This window comes from Propithecus coquereli, unplaced genomic scaffold (genome assembly GCF_000956105.1).
Source record: "Propithecus coquereli isolate 6110/MARCELLA unplaced genomic scaffold, Pcoq_1.0 Scaffold227, whole genome shotgun sequence".
Classification (NCBI taxonomy): Eukaryota; Metazoa; Chordata; class Mammalia; order Primates; family Indriidae; genus Propithecus; species Propithecus coquereli.
The window spans coordinates 2,543,398-2,563,821 of NW_012147808.1; the positions used below are offsets into that span (position 1 = coordinate 2,543,398).

Genomic DNA, 20,424 nt, shown 5'->3' on the forward strand with positions numbered 1-20,424 from the left:
TTCTACTCTTCCCCCCTTCTCATTATTGCACTTGATTAGTCTTAAAAAAAAATAAAAACACTAGGTAAACAGTAGTTGAGTTGGTTCCAGATCTAGTTAAGATCTGAGAGCGGAAAGGCGCTTGCTGACCGACCAGTCACCAATGAACCCCTCAAATGCCCAAACAGCCACTTTGAGGAGGGCAAAGCTACGAGGCACCACACAGGGCAGCCACAGAGGTTGAAGGTCTGCTAAGCTCCCCTCACTAGGGCCTAGAAGATGGAGTGCAAGCATCTGCGATGAGACACGGGTTGACTAAAGCACACTCACTGGCTTTTGAATTATTTCTGCTCAGCAGTGGTTAGGAGAAAGGGCTCAGGAGTCAGGTGGCCAGTCTGATTCTCAGCGCACGCCACTTTCCAGCAGGCAACCCCATTTCTGTCAACCTGTTTGCTTCTCCGGGGATGGGAACAGTAGCTACTTCGTAGGGACAATACATAAAGACTGCAACGCTGTGTATTACGTGTTTCCCATAGCATCTGATTTTGGTAAACAGTCAATAAACATTAGCTAAGATAATCGCATATTATACAAAGTTCTGATTTTAAACATTTTCAATAAATGAAAATGGGAAAATGAGTGGAAGAGTACCTAAATGCAGAATTTGGTAGACGAAAACCTGCTAAATCCAACAGCCACTTTTCTTGGAGAGCAAGTGGATAATATCAAATGGGATCCACAGTCTGGGAAATGCTGGGTTAAATCAAGTCTGAAAGGCTTCCTTACTGCCTTTCTCAGAGCCCTGAATACGCTAGTATGCCACTAGGTGCCAGAAGTGGGGAGAACATTCCCAAATTTATTTGTGTTCAGAATCCTTAATTCACAGAAGATACCATGGACTAGTACTCAAGGCAACTCCCAGTAGGAGGCGCTACTCCTGACATGCCCCACAAAGGGGGACACTGACAGGAAGGCTGAGGCCCGGCCCACCCACAGGCCATGTGCCTGTGTGTGCCTCCAGACAGGCTCCAGCTTCCGAGAGGAGCTGGGGCTCCCCAGGTGAGGCCGGCAAAGGCAGGGCAAGACTGCATAAGGAACAGAAAGCTTGTACAGCTTATATTCCATCTAGAAAGCCGGAGTGAGATTGCTGGCCCAGTGTCTATCTGAAGTTCCCAGAGGTCAGAGGAGGCCCCAGGTGATCTAGCATCATTGAGGGGTAAACTGAAGGAGTTTTAGAAACATGCCCTTCTATGACTCTGTACTGAGGTAAAAGTGAGGGAAGCAGAAGCTTAACCATTTTGGGCCAGAGCTTTAAACGCCTGGAGAGAGGAAGACAGCCATGCTCTGGGATTCGGTGCTGGCCATCCGAGTCCCGCGGAACACGGACTCTGCAGCACCAGGGAAGGGACCTGCACTAGCAGGTTTGGACCAGTACTTTCATGTGGCAGCCATTACTGAAAACAGAAGCACAAAAATAAAGGCTGTCAAAAAAGTTTTAAGGTGTTTCCATACACACAGGCATCTTGCAGAATACAGGAAGATGGGGAAGGCAGTTTTCTGGTGAGAAATCGCGTTTTCCTTCAGGAGCTTTTGGTGGGTTCAGCTGCATACCTCTGGGCACACCAGAAAGAAATCTCACCGCCTTCTTCAGGAACACCACCACAGCCCAGCCCCAACAATCAACAACTCTGAGACAACATCGGTTCTTCTCAAACAGTTTAATAGCAAATAAACAAAGGAAGGTACCACACTTGGCAGATACAAAATGACTTTTTGTCCGTGTGTCTGTGCAATTAAAACAGATTTAGGTTCCCCATTGGGACAAAAGGAAAAACACACAAAAAAAGGAAGGAAGGAGATTCCTTTTAAACACATACTCCCTTGCTCCAAACTTGTAACAATTTTTTTTTCTTTTTTAATCCACTACACAAACTCTGTGATTAGGTAAGAAAAGCGACAAGGGCTCTTCTTGCCTTTTTTTTTTTTAAACCATTAAAGTAAAATCCATAATTTTCTACAGAGTACAACACAAGCTCACACAAAAAAGACATTTTCTTTTGCAAATCAAAACAGGAAAGAAAGGAAAAGCTCAAACAAGGTAAAGGAAAAGCATTTCTACGGCTGAATCACGACTTTGAGTTGATTGAATCCCGTTGTTGCTGCAGAACAGACTGTGCGTTTGGTCATAGTGGCAATTTTTTTTCTCTTCACATTGTGAAATCACTTTACATTGTTTTCTAGTAGAAAAGGCAAAAAACTGTACAAAACCCCTAGTGTTAAATACAACGTTTGTACCAATAAAAAACTCACACAGGTTTGTCTCCAAAATGTAAAGTTTCTTTTTTTTTTTCTTTTTAAATTATTCACAAAAAGCAGCTGGAAATTAGAAAGGCAGCTGCCGCTCCAGGGTCTCAAATCCATTAAAACCACCACAGAACAATTAAAACAACCAGAGAGAGAAAAGGAAAAGGAAACAACGTCCAACGTTTGGCATTTGGTTTTATCCACAGGTTTTCCCAGAGCTCCTCTTGGAATTGAAAGCAAAATATATTGGCAAACACGGCTTCTCAATACACAGGAAGGGGAGCCTCAGCGCCTCCTGCCAACAGAGGCGGCTCTGTGCAGTCAGACTGTGGGGCGCACAGCAGTCTCTCAGGCTGGGGTTTCTGGCCTCTTTCCATCCAATCACCCCTTCCAGGAAATGCAGCAGCTACCATACACTGGGCCTGCACTTGGCTGCCCTTTCCTCCTAACAGCAGCCTCAGGCATAATACTGGGCAACCTGCTGGGCCCCAGAGCAGAAATTCTGCTGGGCTCCCTTCCCTCACGGACCCCAGCATGGATGCTGCTCCACAGTGCTTCTACCTTCCCTGCCCCGCCCCTCGGCCACACCTCTCCCCGCTTCTCTGGACAGTCCTACTCTCCAGCTCCCCCACCCACCAGCAGCTCTGGGCTGGGTGGGATCTACCATCGCCTCCCCCTGCAAACTCCTCCCTCCACAGATCCATCCTGTGACCTCTCACCTCCTTGCCTCCCCTCCATTCACATTCTTACTCAAGTCTCCAAGACCCTGAGGCTGGATGGTGCCACAAGAGAAGAGGGTTAGTTCCCCTCAGGGAACCAAAGAACTGGCTTGCCTGGCACCCAGGGACAGTAGCTGTTTGGCTCCTCTTCGCCCAATTTAAAAAACAAATCCCTGCCCTTCCTCCCACCCCCTAGCTAAGCGAGAGCAGAGCTGCGGTGAAGAGCCAGTGCGGGGTGGCTGGTGCCCAGGGCTGTAAACAGTGTGAAGACTGTAGTATTGTGCTTGTCACCTAGGAGAAGCGCCGGCAGGTACATTGCCGCTAGTGCGCAGATGGCCTCCTACAGGTGGTTGCGAGCACCCTCCTTCCCTGGGTGCTCACTGCCCCTAATGCGCTAAGTAAGCCTCTTGCCCGCCCGGGGCCACCTTCTGGGTTCTATCTCTGCTTCTCGTGCCTCTCCAGGCCCCCTCCACACCCACTCTGAGCAGAGCAGCCAGCCTCCTGGACGCCCGCTGAGACCTGGAGGCCACACGAGGTGACAGTCTAAGTGCACAGGCAAACGCTCTAGGGCAATAGAGGAGAAAGTTGCCACTTCAAAATAAAACAATACAATCTTGAAAAAAATAACCCCACAACAATTTAAAACAGCTTCTTTGAAACCCCTTTAAATCGGTCAGTTTTTGCACAAACTATAGAAAACAGAGAGGTGAAGGTGATATATACGAAGGTGTGAAGAAACAGCAGGAAACATGCAAAATTTGTTTTTTCTGGGCATAATCTCAGTAGGAAAGGAAAAAATTCAAAACAAAAACACAAAAACAATACAAAAACAAAAAAATCAAAGCATCACATTTTGCTGTGGAGACTGCAGGAACAAGCATGGGGCTGAGGGGAAGGGGCAAGAGGGATCCAAGGCTCCCCACAGAGTCACTCCAGGGAAGAACCACAAAAGAAAAAGCAAAAGAAAAAGGGCTGGCTGGGGCCCAAACTGCAGCCTGCAGTCAAAAACGAAAGAGGGTTCAGGTGCTTTCTGCAGTTGAGAACACAGAAAAACAAAAGTAAGAACAACACATGCGGTCTCCTCAAGCCCCACAAACTATATCAGCAAAATGTGCTCAGGAGCCTCAAAGGTTTTAGTGACATCTTTTATTTCATTGTTTACTTCAAAGTTGTCTTTAAAACTAAGCACACAGAGAAACAAAGCCTAGAAACGGACTGGCTGTGTGTTCACAGAAATACAAACACCACGCGGTATGTGCTAGTAGGGCTGCTCTGAAGACAATTACAAAGAATTGGAATCACAAAATCAAGTGGTTATCTTATGAAGTTCTAGAAAAATAGATTTTTTTATATTCAAATGCAAGTTTAAATATTTCCCCTTCAGCAGTCGTTCTAGCAAAACCAATTTGGCAGCACAAAAGGGAAAAAAAAGGAAAGAAAAAAAGAAAAAACAAAGAAAGAAACAAACATAATAAAAATACACGTCAGCATCAAAGGTCAACACAAGGTCAAAGGTGAGAGTTCAAGCATCAGAGAAGCTGAAGAGACAGGGATTTGGACGATGTACTTGACGCCACATCGACATGCTTTAGGCACAACGATGAACAAACGGCAGGAATCTAGAAAAAAAAACAAACCAGAAAGAGGGAGACCCACTGAGTTACACAGAGCAATACATCCAAACAAAGAGAGAGAGAACAGGAACACTGACTGTGTGTACAGCCCTGAAATGAGGAGGCAGGGCGGGGCAGGGGCTGGGTGATGACAGGGAACTTTTGCACATGCTAACAATGGACACAGGGAAAAGTCAAAAAGGACATGGAGGACACCAAGAACACATCCAACTGCCAGAGACGAAGGGAACCTAAGGCTTGGATTTCCCTCGAACTTCCCAACTTGTAAGAGAAGGTCTCTAGGGGAGCAGAGCCTCGGCCTCTCTCCCCACTCCCTGGTCAAGACCCAGGGAGAAAGCAGAAGATGCTGCCTGGGCTGGGAATAATTCTTTAGGGGAGAGGGCCAGGATTTCTGCTCAATCCTATGGGGATGGCCCTGGTTCCCAGAAATCCAAGCTCTTAGCTTCCATGCAGGCCCTGGCCACTCATGTGGAACCCAGGAGACAGTGATCTGGCTGCATTCAAGGCAAATCAGTTTCATGATGTAACCCAAGTAAGAAACAAAACTACAGCAGAAAACACACTGTAAGTGAAACCTCCACACAACAGGTAAGGATTGCTTAAGACTTGACTGCGAGTCTCCACTCTCCAAGCTGAGCCCTTTCACACGTGAGACTTATAGGGGAGCAGCTTCTTCACAAAACCATCTTTGGCATGGGGAGAGAACTGTGCTCAAGGGCAGTGCTGCCGCTGTGCTAACTCACTGGGCAGGGGGAGGAGAGAACAGAGAAGTGCGTGGTCCTATCAGCTGTCCGTGTGAGCAGCCCAGGACCCCGCTGCGGCAAACACTCCTTTCAGAAAAGAGAACCCACGAGCAGGTATGCAGCCTCAGGGTCTGGGATCGAAGACGGGTGGATTGCACCTTGTCTCTTACGTCATTAGGAGAGGGGTTTCATTAAGGTCCCAGAGCCCAGGACAATCCGTGGACAAATGATGATGAAATAGTGGAAGGGAAGAGAAAGCAGGAAGTGGGAAGGGACAGGAGTTCTGGCCAAGGAGGAAGACAGAACAGAAGGTCAGGGAGCACAGCACCGGCAGCACCCTGTGGAGCACAGCTCTCTCCTCTGCCAATTCACAGCATTAACGCCTTCCCCTCGGGCAGGTTAGCTGGGCTGCAAACGGGCCACAGAAAGTCAGTAGTTTCAATCATACACAGCACCCTGTGTGTACAACAATCACATTCTGGATTCTACAAAATCCTGGCCTTTTCCAGAGATATAATTTAGGTAATAAATATTCTCCACCCCGGAGCTGTATAAAACTTCTATAAAAATAGAAACGACATTCTTGGTTCCAGCCGGTTGGGATTCAGAACAGCGCCTCCCCAACCTAGCATTTTTTTCTTTTTTTTGTTTTCTTTTTTCTTTTTTCTTTTTATTTTTTGCATTTATTTAAAAAATCCCATCATGACCCTGGAAGCCTTTAGAACAGTTTTATCCTTTGAAACACAGGACACATTTCTCCCAGTGTACAGAATTCAAGTTTATGTGGTTCAGCTTAAGAAGTGTATGTTTCACGTTTCTTAGAGGACAACAGACCCAAGTTATCACTATGAGAATGGAACAGTTGTCCCAGCATCAATGGTATAATCCAACACCGCCAACTACCTGTACAACAGCAAGACGGTCAATCCTTGTCTGTTACCCACAGGGACAGCATGACAAGGAGAGAGCCCCATCTGACTTAATAGCAAACCAACCCCTTTATTTTATTTTTGCTGCTAGGGGTCAGGACTATTTGTGAGGTTTAAGATTCCAGGGACCCAGGGATCCAGTCCCTGGTCGTGGCTATAGTCATATCCTAAAATGGCTACCTCTGCCCAGGTGTATATTCCCAACAGCATGTCCTTCCTGGCTCTCCACCCCCACAGCACTTCTTGGAACAGAGGCAGAGCCCAGAGGCTATGTGGGTCACAGGCAAGAGCTGGAGTGAGACCTGTGGGAGGCAGCAGGGAGCTAACTTGTAGCACGAGGACAAAAAGGAACACAGTAATACTGAGGTAAATGAACACTAAATCCATACGGAGGCTGTAAACGTCCTGTTGTCTCCTCTGTCCCCAAGAACAGATGGGACTGGAGTGGTCAGAGGAAGGGCCTGCCAGGCCTCTGTGGGAATTCTACATCTGGGACACCTCAATGGAACAGGCAAGCGTGGATTTCTGAATCCTTGTAAGTACTAAATTCTGGCCACTGGCAAATGCAGCATGCTGGCTTGAAGGGACCTTCTGATTCAGGTTCACCAAGAAGCAGGCTCCTCCTCCGCCACCTAGATGGCTTTTGATCCCTCTGCCCAGAAGAGGTACTCTCTCTAGCTAGCACTGCAAGCCCTTCTTGGATCCGCCCTCATGAGAAAATTGTGGCTTGGAATGGAGGTGATGCTCTTTGCTGTGGTGAACTGCAAGGACACTGGGCAATGTTTTCCCATAGAGGCCTTCTTTAAAGAGACCTGATGGAAATGCGCCATGGTCTAATTTGGTGTCAAAATAAACTAAAAATGACCTCTTTGGCTATTCCCCAAACAGCCTCCAACCAAGCAGGGCCAATCCAATACCAATGGTTGCCTGGGAAAGCTGGTAATGGGAGACACCTGCCTGCTTTTTGCATATGTCAAGCTAATTTAACTGGTGGTTTCCAGAGAATTGTTAATCCCTTTTAGGAAAGAGGGGCAGAAATCCAGGACAAGAATCTGAAAAATAGGTGGCAGAACTCTACTTCCCCAGAAGGCAACTATGTAGGGGTTTGAGCCTCCAGCTGCCAGGGCATTAGGTGTCTAGTCATTCCCATTCTCCTCCAAAGCCATCCCCACCCACTCTGCCCCCCATAGCTCTTGGATATCAGTTCCCATTTCACCCACCCCTGTACTTAGGGAGATTCTGGGGGGTCGGTTTTTTTTGTTCCACTCAGTTCTCTCTCTTGGGGTGGTTTGGGGCAAATTCTGATCATCTTCTTTTTTAAATGTTTCCCCCTTCCCCAGGGTGGTTTGGTGTTGGTCCTTCTCAACACACACTGGTTACAAACACAGCAAACTTTAAATAAAGGGGGGAAAAAAAAAAACTCAGGATATGGCACCTAAACTCCAAAGTAAAACACTGGAAACCAAAGCACAAACTTGTCCTCTGTACGAAGCGAAACTCCCACAGAAGGCAGTAGCCGAGTCTTCAGGGCAAGCTGTGCCTGCGAGAGTGGCAGGGATCAGGGTCCAGGGCTGTCAACACACAGCCTTAGGGCTTCCAATCATTAAGGGTGCTCCTCCCCCACTTACCAGAAGACCCTCTCACTCCAGTCTCAGAGGGGAGCACGCTCAGTAGGGCTTGCTGTCATTCTTCGAACGTTTGAGCTGCACTTTAAGCCGCTTCATGCCAATCTGAAAGCCGTTCATGGACTGGATGGCAGCTTGAGCCGAAACAGGATTGTCGTAACTTACAAAACCTGTGTGTCCAAGCAGAAACCTAGGTGAGGGACATAATGAGGCAAGGAGATTCTCAGTTCTCCTTATGCAAGAGACACCTTTATGTGCTTAGTCTCAAATTCCAAGTATTCTCAGTAGAATAAGAAATCTGGAAATTATATCACATGAAATAAATTAAGCTCCTAATAGTACCACTTGACATCTACATGGTACTTTAAGGGTTTTTTGCAAGCCGCTTTCTGTATAGTTTTTTCCCTCTGGAGCAACAGTGTGGGTAGAAATTATTATCTCTGCTACAGAAATGAGAAAACTGAAGCTCAAAAAGAGGTCATGTGATCTGACCAAGGCTGAGTTAAACAACAGCCCAATCTCAAATACAGCTCTTTCTGCAATCAGCCCTTTCTCTTTCTTAGTGGTAAAATACTTAATCCCACCCTGACACCAGAAGAGAGGCCAACATACCAAAACACTTGCTCAGGTTTGTCTGCTTGTCTATGAAAACCTTGGCAGACACGACATTCCCAAAGGGCATAAACATCTGCAGCAGGTCCTGATCTCCAAACTCCTGGGGCAGGTGGTAGATGAACAGGTTGGCTCCCTCTGGACCTTCAAAATACCCAACGATTAGAAAGGTATCAGTGTCGAGCAAGCTCACTGCCCTGCACCAGTGGTCTTTATTGCTACTTGTGTTAAAACTTTCACAATCTCAACAAAGAGAGATACATTTGGGGAACTAAACAGATTCTCCAAAAAACACGGGGCAGGGAATCAAAGGGCAATCACTAAACTAGAGTCCTTCCCTCACATTTAGCCAAGCTCTACCTCACTGAGGGTGTTAGAACTCTGCCTTGTGGGAAGGGAGAATACTGGGATAACAGAGCAGGTGGACTTGCGTGTGAGGCAGTAAAACAGAGACTGGAGGTTCAAGGAGGAACACAGGAGTGGGGTGGACAGAGGTTTTAAACAAAACAGGTTTTAAAATTCTGCCTAGAAACTTCAGGGACAGCAAACAGATTGGTAGTTGCTAGAGGCAGGACGTCGGGGCAGGCAATGACTACAAAGGGGCACGAGGGAGTTTCTGGGGGTGATGGAAATGTGGTGGTCAGGGCCCGTGTGTGTCACCAACACTCACAGAGCCAAAATGGGTGAATTTAACCATATGTAAATGGAACCTCAGCAATAAGATATTACATATTTAAAAATGTGCCTAAGATCAACACTAAGCTCAAAAACAGAATATGCTTTCTTCATCCAACCACTTACACTCAATGATTTTTATAACCAGAGTCTTATTATAATTGCAGTCCAGCCCTTCCCCAGCTGTCCGTCTTCCCCACTGGCAAACACATCAGGAGCACTGCTGCCTCAGGGCCTTTGTACTTGCTCTTCCTTTGCCCCCATAGCTCCTCTTCCTCTAGATACATGCGTGGCTTGCTTCGTCACTTCCTTCAGGTCTCTGCTTAAAGGCCAACTCAGAGAGACTTCTCTGAGCATCCTGCATAAAATGCAGCGCCTCTGGCAATCCCTATCCCTCTTTCCTGTTGGTTACTCTCCCGAACACCTCACACTTTAACTCGTCTGTCTGTCTCCACAGTCTCCACTGAAGTTTAAGTTCAAGAGAGGCGTTCTCCCACTGCCACATCCCCAGGGCACAGGAGCATCTGATTCAGAGCAGGTAAAGAGGGACCAGGACTCCTTGCTGCTACGGTAAGAGGATACTCATTTTTTTCCTGCATTAGTGCTTAAACCGTGCCAGCTTCTGGTTATAAAAACTCAGTCAAATCTGAGCACAAATGTGTCAGCGAGACTTTCTATTCATACACACCACATTCAGGACTCTTTCTGGTTAGAAAGCACCTCCTAAATTTAACAGCATTCACGTCAAAGGACACACTTCCCACTCCATCAGCCCAGGGACCATAACTCTGTCTGTCCTCAATTAGGACATTGACGAGAAAGTGAGGAAAATGTCAAATAACAGCTAAAGCGAACTGTCGGATTGTTAGAAGATAGAAGATTTTCTGACAGATCTGTAATTCAGAGAGAAGACTTCCTAACAAAAAACAGATTCTGGTCAAATGATGTCAGACACAATAAGGTCAGTGTCTCTTTCTTCAGGTAAAAACTGCAGCCCCCTCCCAGGAGGGCGTACAGAGGTTCTGATCTGAGCCACATCCAGAAAACATTCCAAAAGCAGATCGCCCTTCACAGAGTTTCTCAGTCTACCCGAGTGTTGGTCTTACCACCTAAATATGGTTCTCTCAGCCTTTGCTCTGCCTTTCAGTTCCGGTACAGGTGAAGTAACTAACACCCCCACCCGACCTCAATCTCCCTTTGTACTCACCTTCCTTCTGGCTTCCAGCAGCACCAATACTCTGCTGTGTCAACAGATTCTGGTTGTAGAGAGTGGGGAGCGCTGCAGCAGCATATTGCTGGATACCCGAGTAGGCCTGAGTGAGGGCCTCCATGGTGCTCCCGGTGCCATTGGAAAGGCCACTGCTACCCAGGCCACCGTTTAAAGCAGCCATCCCTTGTTTGGGGGAAGAGAAGGAATAATATGCTAGAAAGACTCAACTAATGCCAAAGACAGGTATACTTAGGGACATCTAAGAGGGGAAAGCTCCAAAGTTCTCCCTTTCATTTCCCTCTTAGTTTCCTCCTGAGGAGGAACATCCATCTCACTGGTCAGATTTCGGGATATTCACCAGCTCTTGCTGCTAATAAGGACATTAGAAAATGCCGCTTCCAAGTGGGGTGCTCCCCATTACCTTCCTTCAGCCTATGGAAGAAGTGACGCTCCCTCACTCAGGATTGGCTCCAATCTCTGGCTATTCTGCCACTTTCTCATACAGAGCTAGAATGTGGTAAGACAAGAGTCCTGGGGCTGGGAGTTAAAGGGGTACATGTGATCTATGACAAGATGTGGGTAAACCCTACCATCAAAATAGCTAACATTTATTGAGTACGTTCTATGTGCCAGGCACTGTAATATGCAACGTGCTCATCAGCACTTTATGTTCTCGTTTCTTAATAATCCTTTGAAGTATTCTATTACTCCCACTTCAAAGATGATAAAATGACCTTAGAAAGGTGGTCCAAAGTTACAGCTAGCTAAGGGGAAAGTGTGGGATTTTTAACTCAGGTATGATTTGAAATCCCATGATTACTTCTAACTTTACTGGGCCACTTCAATCATTCCAATGGTGCCCTCACCATAGTTAAGATGTGCTTTCTGCATAAAGAATGGTATCATGAAAGCCAGGGGCTGCCCCTTACCTGCCAAAGAGCCAACGTTGAGGCCAGCTGTTGCTCCAGCTAATGTCTGTAGGGCTCCAAGTGAGGCTATAGGGTTCACAGAGTTACTGCTGCTGGAGCTAGGTGAGGACCCTGCTATTAGAAATCCAGGAGTTAAAATCAAGCCATCACTTGCCTTTTCTTGCCAACAAAAACCAAAACACAAGAGTGATACTATCCAAGTATCCTATTTGCAGAGAGGTTTTCAGTTACTAATTCTGGTAACTGTCCTTGCAGGACACAGACAAATGATGGCTACAAGCAAGCTAAAAAGTATGAGATTTCCCTTAAGTCAGAAGATGACATTTGAAAATTTGTTGTTCATAATCTGACCCTTCTGGAAATGAGCATTAACTACTTTCCAGAATGACTCTCTTTGGACTCTTTCTTCGAATAGACAGGATCTGCCCAAGACACAAAACGGCACACTGGCCTCTATTACATGCTTACCTGAACTGGTGAGCACGCTGAGGGGACTGCTGGATGTAGTGAGAGCATTGGTACCACTTGGTGTGTTCTGAGCTGCACTAGCTGCAGCAGCCAGTGCAGCCAAATTCTGTAACTGCATTGCATTTAACCCTGCAACATCCAAAGCAAGAGATCAGCCAGCAGATAAGGGTGCCTCATATCTGTTCCAGTAATGATAGCACACACTGGCAGAAGGCTGGTCCAAGACAAAGAGGAACTGTTCTAGATAAGCCCTGCAAGCATTACAGGGTTGCAAAAAAGATTCGCATGTTAGTCGTTAAGAAACTTGAAATCCTTTCCTCAGAGAAGAGACAGCTAATCCAATAGCACACCATCCCCCCAAATGAGTATTAATAAAGGGATGGACGATTAGGAAACCAGGAAAGAGGGGCATGCCTGTGGCCTATCATGGGGCCAGGAGCCCAAGAGAACAATGCCAAAACCTCTGGCACAGAACAGGATTACATCTAAGCCCCTCACTTACACTTTAAAAGGGATTTGCTCTCTACCATAGAGGTGAACAAGCAGAAAATGCAGCAGAGATGCAGAAGGCCCAGGAGAACAACAGAGGAGAATACATATGAGAACAGCAAGAGGAGAAAGAATAAAGAAAACATCGCCATTTGAATAGCAGATTAATCACTGGAAGAAGAGAAGAAAAATCACTAAGGGAAAGACTTCCAAGTAGAACCTAGGCAACACAGTTAAAAGGAGAGAAAGAAATCTGAACTATGCTGTAGACGTTGCAAATCATTTACTAGATGACGGAAAGGTAGACAGGGTGGGGGGTAAGGGGAGAGTAGAAAGAGTAGGTGAGAATAAAAATACGATATAGATCACAATCTAGCAACTTTCTATAAACATAGCCAACTATAATTCCCTAGAACTGAACAACTATCACAAATTTTTACCTGCAAAATGTAATTCACTGAAAACTACACCTTCCTCAAATGTTCTTGCCTAGTCTTAACCCACTGCAGAGAGTGTGGGCAACAGACAGCTTTGGAACTGCCCCACTCCCTATCCCCCACCAACTTCTGCTGGCCTCTGGCTCAGGCTTGTCTGTGGAATCCCATTTTGTTATAAACTAGGATGTATCTGTCATTAAGTTTTCTGTGTATGTTAACAGCAAGAACAAAAGAAGAATCCTCCTAAGAAACAACAAGTATAAGACACACAAGTTAACTAACTGCTTGGGTTCATAGCATTTCTATACAGAGTCACTTTACTGTGGAAATAAAGAGTTCCTGCAATTTTCTCCATATCAGAATGGCCTCAGATAGCCTACAGGTGCTAACAGCTCTTTTCTATCTTCTTCCCCAACAGTAACGTAAAAGGATGGGGGGCAGCAGACAACCTCAGAGCAATGTGGCATCAACTAGCAATAGAGGCACCTTATAGAGACAAGGCGGTTGAGTCCTAAGATGTTCACCTCAGCTCAGGTTTACATGATGAGTGAAAAGTTTTTTTTTTACACAAACGGTACAAAACTCTTAGACTGTTGTTAGCTGGGTCTGTTGGCCTGGGTGCTGCTGCTCCTCCGCAGCAGTGGGACACTTACCTCCCATTGGGTGGAGGCTGCTCAAGGTGTTGAGGTTCCCAGAGGAGGCAGTCTGCTGAAGGAGCTGCAAATAAAGCTAGACATTACACCAAAAAACAGAACAAGAGTGAGAGTGAGGGCTGGTTCTGCATCTGGGATAACTCTACAGCACAGCAAAGCGAGAGTGCAGAGACCCCCAGAGAGAAGAAAGTCGAAGACAAGAACCCAAGCCAACACAACAGAAACATGAGGCTTATGACAGCACAGAACAATACAATATAGCTAAAAAGCCCTGGCCCAGAAGATAGAATGTTCACCGAGTACTGAGCCAAGCTCAAGTCCCTGGGCAGCAGAATACAGCACAGCACCAAAAAGAGGTAGAGCAGCGTAATAAGCTAAACTCAGGCAGCTGCACGGGCAACTGTGATCCATGTCTCTGTGTGGATGACTACCATTTCTAGCTCCCCTCTCCCAAGTTCTCCTTAGTTAGATGCACACATCTTGTTCTGTAGATTGTTTCCATCTGGATACTCAATTGCTACTTTGCATAACTATTTTAAATATCAAATCTGAGTATTTCATGGTATTTCCTGGAGTCAACCTTTTCCAGTCACAATGGACCCCAGGACTAATCAATTGCTCCCAAGCTACACATCTATCCAGCTCTATTTATCTCTTCCCCTCCAAACTGGTCTTCACTGTTGCAGATGACAGAATAACTGACGGATCAGACTATACCACGTTCAGTGTATGTTCTCCTTCGATGGTTATCTCATAACAAATAAAACAAGAAGGCCTGTCGGTAAGTTTATGGAATTCTGTGACATTACTCTGTATCATGGCAAACCACAACCTTCATCTAACCAATCTGCTGAAAACCGTTGCTCCATTCAAACCCAATTACTGCTCCTTATGGAAAATTGGTATTCTTATACTGGATCCTTTATGCAACCTGCTTTCCATTCCTATAACCTGGTTCCTTTGTCATGAATTCTTCTAGGCTACAGTTCATGGATGGGTTTCAGGAGGTACACAAACCTCCAGAAACAGAATGGAAAAAATGTACATACACACACTTTTTTACTACTGCTCAAAGGGGTTTACACCCCATAAAGATTAAGAACCACCGTTCTAGTCCAGTAGAATTCTCAGTTGGTTCGAGTTCACATATTCGAGAAAGAACCTCATAATTAATGATGATGTCCTATCACTTACACAATCCATTAGCACCCACGTCATTTTTTTTAAATAATGAAATATTTTAAAAATATTTTTTAAATAATGAAATATCTCCCCTCAAATACCTTTTACCAAACATGTCTTCCTTTTTATCTTAAAACACATTGGGCAATGTATTCAGTCTTAACTGGGGGACTATGCTTAGTGTACTTGGCACCTTCATTTCCTCCCTAAATGAGAACAGCTCTTAGGGCAGGGATCATGTCTTACTGAAATGAAGAGACCACAGCTCTCAACATATATACCATCAGGCACTTGCTGGTTGTGGCAATGACTACAAAAAGGTGACTCTTCCCTAAAAAGAGGCTCTAAAACTCTCTAAGAAAAGCAATCGCATATCAGGGAGATAATTCTCAAAGCATTATCATTTTGGAAGAAGACTAAAATCTCTCTCAATTTTCTGAACTTATAAGCAATGTTTCAGCACTAAGAAATAATTTAATCTGTTAAAATATAACCACCCTCTGTTTTTTTACTTCAGAGAAATTCTAGCTAAGATAAACTGGATTTTTTTTTCTAAGATTTTAGAAACATAAAAACCAGGGGGGATCAGATTAACCAAAATTCAGTACTAGGGGACAGAAATCACTGCCTTTCCTCTGTTTCCATACAGAACAATACTTGAAAAGTTGACAAATGAATAACTATACTGGTTATTCCTATGTGGATATTTCTCAACTATCCATATAAATCTAACGGTTTTACCATTTATAGCTTCAGAGATGACCTTTTCTTTTTGACTAACAGACGAGATGGTTTAAAGTGTCTTGTGCTGGCTGTAATTCTTTTAAGGGTTAAAGCAGTAAAATAATCCCCTATAACATACCGCAGTCCTAGTAAATCTAAATAGCAAACTGGACCTAGACCTTCTGGACTATTATGGCTCAGATTCAACAACAGAGAGACCAAATTAACAATGTAGTGAAATGGAATATATACCTGTAATTATAATTTAATAATGTCCATGTTAATCTCTTGATCTCTCAGTCCACTGAAAGAAACATTTATCATATTCTTTAGGAAAGACTCAACAGGATTTTAATGCTGCCCTCTATATCCAAAAGAAAGAAATACTGGGATTTCACTTCAATCATAGCAACGGCCTCAAGATATAAAGAGAGAAAGAGAGATACACACTAACATGACTTAAAGAACATTGCATTGCCTGAATATTTACATTAAGATTTTTGTATGCCACAAGTTGTAAATGCCACTGTGTCTGTTAGCTAGGGACAGCAGAAGAAGAAACAGGCTGGGAGCTTGCACAATCTGCAGAAAGCAAACCACAAAGACTCACTGCTAAATACTGGGGTCCAAGAGTATTTAGACCAGCAAGGTTTCCCCACACAGATGCTGCGCTGATTTGCTGCATCTGTTGCTGGAGCTGCTGGGCCATTCTCTTCTGTTCTTTGTCCTTCTGTGTATCAGCAAATTTTACAACCATGGGTGATGAGCAACCCTATGAAAACACCAAAACCAAAGGGTCAAATTCCCTCTCCTGGATGAAGGAAATATCCTCCTTTTTGGTGACATGCAGGCTATAACCTAATTTCATTAATTGCCAAACGACATGAGTGACAAGAGACGATTTATTAATAAAAGGGCAACGATTTTCTGTATGTTATTTTAAAAGAAAGCATTGGGTTTTAACTTTTAAGAGAGACAGGCTTTTTAAATTTCTAGACACTTAGATGCTATACATACTGCTGGACTTTGATGGCCAACTGTTGTAATATTCTGAAGCTAAGGAATTTCCCCCCTTTCACCTATCTACTCCCTACCTCCATGGTCTGTGCTTGGTGCATTGCCTTGATGGCCGTCTGTGCCATGGCTCTTGTTGTAAAAGTCACAAATGCACAACCTGGTAAGAGAAGAATCAATAACTCATTCATTCGCTTATTTATCTGACAGATGTACTGAGCACCTACTATGTACTGACTACCATACTAGTGACACGGACAGGGTCCCTATCTTCAGGGGTTCATGAGCTGGTGGAAGAGACAGATATGTTACAATAGAGTGATAAGTGCTATAATGAAAAACCAGAGACCCACAGACAGGAAAGAAAGTTCTTGAAGGAGAAAAGAATCATATCCTCTAGTTCCTCTTTTTTAAAGAGGCAGAGTTTAAATCTGTTGCTCAGGCTGGAGTATAGTGGTATGATTATCTTACTGTAACCTCAAACTCCTGGGCTAAAGCAATTCTCCTGCCTCAGACTCCCAAAGTGCTAGGATTACAGGCGTGAGCCAGAGCGCCCGGCCCTCTGGTTCCTCTTGAAAAGAAAATAAACTAGGAGAAGGAAGTGTTTCCATTTTGCCATCAAGAACCTCTCCAAGCACAGAAAGAGAAAATTTTAATGCACGACAGTGACGTGCAGAATGTAGACCACATAGAGCAGTTGAGAGAATACAAAAGGAATCAACTGGTAGGAGTCGTTGAGACTAGACCTAAATGCACAGCAGGGAGGAATGGGCCCAATCTTTCCAACGTGACAAGGCCATATTGGCTAGGGATCCCTGGTCAAATTAAAAAGAGACTCCAAATTTAACGTTAAGTATCCTTAAATACTAAAATTGTATCTACCTCGGCTCAGGCCATCAGGTCCCCGCAATATCCGGCACTCTTCAATCTGTCCAAATGAAGAGAACATGACTCGGATGTCATTTTCAGTGCACTTCTTGGAAATCATACCAATAAACAGCTTCCTGTCTTCCACTGCTAAGAGAGTAAAACACAAAAGGCTTGAACATTATCACTAAAAGAGACAGGGTAGCACAGACTTGGGAGCCAGACCGCCTGAGTTTGAATCCTGGCTCTGTGCCTTCATACCATATTTCATGGATTCCAAGACACATATTTTTTTTTTTCATGATTTTGCATCTCCTCTTATAACCAATGGTATCTTAAAATTATAACTAGAAGCATTTAGATGAAATATGGTAGTTTTGTGATCTTGTGAAAGTTACTTAACCATTCTGTGCCTGTTTCCTCATCTAATTAATAGGGATAACTAGGTTTACTTCAAAGGCTAGCAGTAGGTATTAAATGAAAAGTGCTGAGCATCTTGCCTAGTACTTAGTATTATTTGCTCTTACTAGCCATACTTCCAAAGAAGAAAGAGGAAGAGGTTTTTACACTTACTTGATACGACAAGAGGAAAAGAACACAACTTTCAGTGAATGTAACTATTTTCTTGAGGACTAAGTTCTCCTTTCTAACTTGTTCCATTTTCCCCCTCACTCCTGCCCGTAAGACATTATATTGATCAAGGATATCTCGGTTTATTCTAAAATGTTCTTGTAATGTTTCCCTGTCAATTCTATTTTCCTCATTTATTTATCACACTCATTTTAAAGAAAAAACTGAGACAATTTAGAGGACAGATTACTTAGAGCACAATTCAATCCAGATATCGTAAAAACAGCAAACTAGGAAGAATCCTTATAAGGCGAAGAGTTCATATGCTTGCTTACCATTGTTCTTCTCACTGTCAGCAGGTTTCATCTGTATAGGATGATGCATCTAAAAAGGAAAACACATGAATATTATCATTGTACACACTGATGGCACTCAGAAATTTAAATGACAGCTCTAAAAGAAATACCAAAACCAAAGCCTTAAGAGTTCTCTCTAAACTCATGTCTGCCTCATGATCTTTCTCCACAAAATATGATAGATAGAATGGGAGTCAAGAAATCAAAATACAAATTAGCTGGGTGTGATGGCAGGTGCCTGTAGTCCCAGCTACTCGGGAGGCTGAGGCAGGAGGATCACTTGAGCCCAGGAGTTTGAGGTTGCTGTGAGCTAGGCTGACGTCTTGGCACTCTAGCCCGGGCGACAGAGTGAGACTCTGTCTCAAAAAAAAAAAAAAAACAAAAAACTGTCAAGAGGGTAGAGGATGAATATGAACATCCAGTAGGAAAAAAGGAGATTATTTTCTATGCATTTTCTTTATTATTTTATTCTCCTCCTAGTTATATTAAAAGTCCTCTTTAGCTGCTCATATAAATCTCTGGAAAAGATGACTTCCCTTACAGAGGTCATGTGCCATTCCATTGGATCCACCCACTTGGAGCACCACGTAGCATGGTGGCAAGAAGACTTGGCCACAAACAAGACAGACGGGGCCCTGTACTCTTGCAGCTTGTAGTCTACCAGGAACTCTTTCTTTCCCTGCTCTCTCAGAACAAACCCCTCCTTACATCGTAGCCAAATTCTGCCACTTGCTTCAAACATAATTATCACTTATTAAATTATAAAATTATTTAAGAGCAAGGACCTCTTAACATTTTTTTGTGGACTCTTGGTTCTCATCAAATATAATTAAACTTCTAACAACACATAGTGTTGACTCAGATCTGTAGATTTTGTGCTTTATATCTTTATGTGGAATAGGAGGAAGGAAGTCTATCTTGTAAATCCTGGGCTTCAATGTTCTGAAGCACCCATATTCCCATGAGATACAAAATAGATTTCTTTCAAAATCATGCTAGAGTTAGGATTTTGTATTACTGAATGTTATTTTGCTAGTCATTTTCAGAAACTATGATACTTTATATTTTTAGTTAATTATGCCTCAAAAAGAAAATAATTCCTCTGCTTCTAGATCCCTTGCTATTAACCTGGTTTCAAATTTACAAATGTGCTTGCTCACATTTGTACTATAGGACAGCCTCCACAGAAAATTATTCTGAAATTGGTCAACTGGAAAACAAGAACATGTCTGTGTGTATATGGGGCAAAGCTAACACCTATCTACTGTCAGTCCTGTGAAACTTCCACTCTGCTAGATATCTCCAGAAGTAGCTCAGTCTTTCTTCTCCTGTTCATTTTGTAGGCTACAACAAACAAGTTGCCTAAACAAGTCCTTCCTAGTTGATAAACCATCCCGAAAGGCCTCTGTTATACTAACAAAAAATCCAGGGTACACAGACAGTCTTTGTCTTTCAGTTTACCCTAGTCAAAGCACTGAAAAAAACCTTAGGTGGTTGGTTGACTTCCATTTTATTTCTGTCATTCCATTCCCAAGACCAAATGAGACATTTGCATGGGTATGATCTACTGAATTTAAAGCTATCGCAAAGGACTGCCCAAGATCCAATTTACAAATTATCCTCATGTTGTCACCTTAACATTTTATTTTTATGTCATTAAATGTGTCTGTATTAGAAGATACAGCTACTATAAAAAGACAGACATTTCCCCCTATATGACTTAGGAAAATTCTGGCGATGAGTGACAGAATGTGCACAGCTAAAATTACATATAAAAACCCAAAGCCCTGACCTTTGCTCTGAGGAGGGTTCTGGCTCCTATCCCTTAGGACATTGATTTCGTAGACAGCACCATACTGTTCAAAGAGTTCCCGCAAGTCCTTTTCAGACCAGGTCCTCGGAACCTGGCCCACAAACATCTTGATGGCATCCAGATCTGGTTGGTCTGGGTGGTCCAGGGTGCCGTTCATTTTCTTTGAGCTGCATAAGATAAAATAAAACCTCTATTATATATTCATGCTGCTTTCCAGAGGGAGTTTTATTTTCTTTCAAGATCTCAATTACTTTTCTTAAAAAATAGAGGAAAAAAATTCTACTTCTTTCATTACTTCCATTCGATTTACCAGAGTTCCCCAGTCCTTTCTTGCCATGGCCACCCATTCCATTAGATGCAAAACTAAAGTAAACATTCTGATTGGGACATTTCGGGTTTTAACTGAGGAACTGACAATGTCACTCATTTCTTGACTATCATGAGAATTCTCAGAGGAACTTAAAGGTTAAAGAAAAGCTCCCAAAACAAGATG

The 20,424-nt window shown here is 43.8% G+C and overlaps 1 protein-coding gene across 5 annotated transcripts; it reads right to left on the bottom strand.

The window, feature by feature from the left end:
- Positions 1–1,682: 1,682 nt before the first annotated feature.
- CELF1 (CUGBP, Elav-like family member 1) lies at positions 1,683–18,157 on the bottom strand. Of its 5 annotated transcripts, none has more exons than XM_012645155.1 (11): positions 18,098–18,157; positions 17,208–17,342; positions 16,406–16,485; positions 15,922–16,083; positions 13,407–13,470; positions 11,828–11,956; positions 11,360–11,470; positions 10,428–10,613; positions 8,546–8,689; positions 7,937–8,103; positions 1,683–7,848 (listed from the first exon to the last, which is right to left on the bottom strand). In XM_012645155.1, exons 1-10 carry the CDS (start codon positions 18,144–18,146, stop codon positions 7,976–7,978), a joined length of 1,188 nt encoding a protein of 395 aa, XP_012500609.1. In that variant the 5' UTR covers positions 18,147–18,157; the 3' UTR covers positions 1,683–7,848; positions 7,937–7,975. The 5 variants fall into 5 exon arrangements, with proteins under 5 accessions (XP_012500609.1, XP_012500608.1, XP_012500607.1 ...); XM_012645154.1 differs by having other exon boundaries at positions 1,683–4,621; positions 11,360–11,473; XM_012645153.1 differs by having other exon boundaries at positions 1,683–4,621; positions 13,407–13,482.
- Between the last annotated feature and the right edge of the window lie 2,267 nt (positions 18,158–20,424).

Coding starts and splice junctions, on each gene's coding strand:
- CELF1 (XM_012645151.1), bottom strand. CDS start 18,146: ATGCATCATCCTATACAGATGAAACCTGCTGACAGTGAGAAGAACAAT. Junction 16,486..17,207: donor ACCTGATGGCCTGAGCCGAG/GTAGATACAATT, acceptor TTCTCTTACCAG/GTTGTGCATTTGTGACTTTT. Junction 11,474..11,827: donor CAGCGTGCTCACCAGTTCAG/GTAAGCATGTAA, acceptor GATTTCTAATAG/CAGGGTCCTCACCTAGCTCC.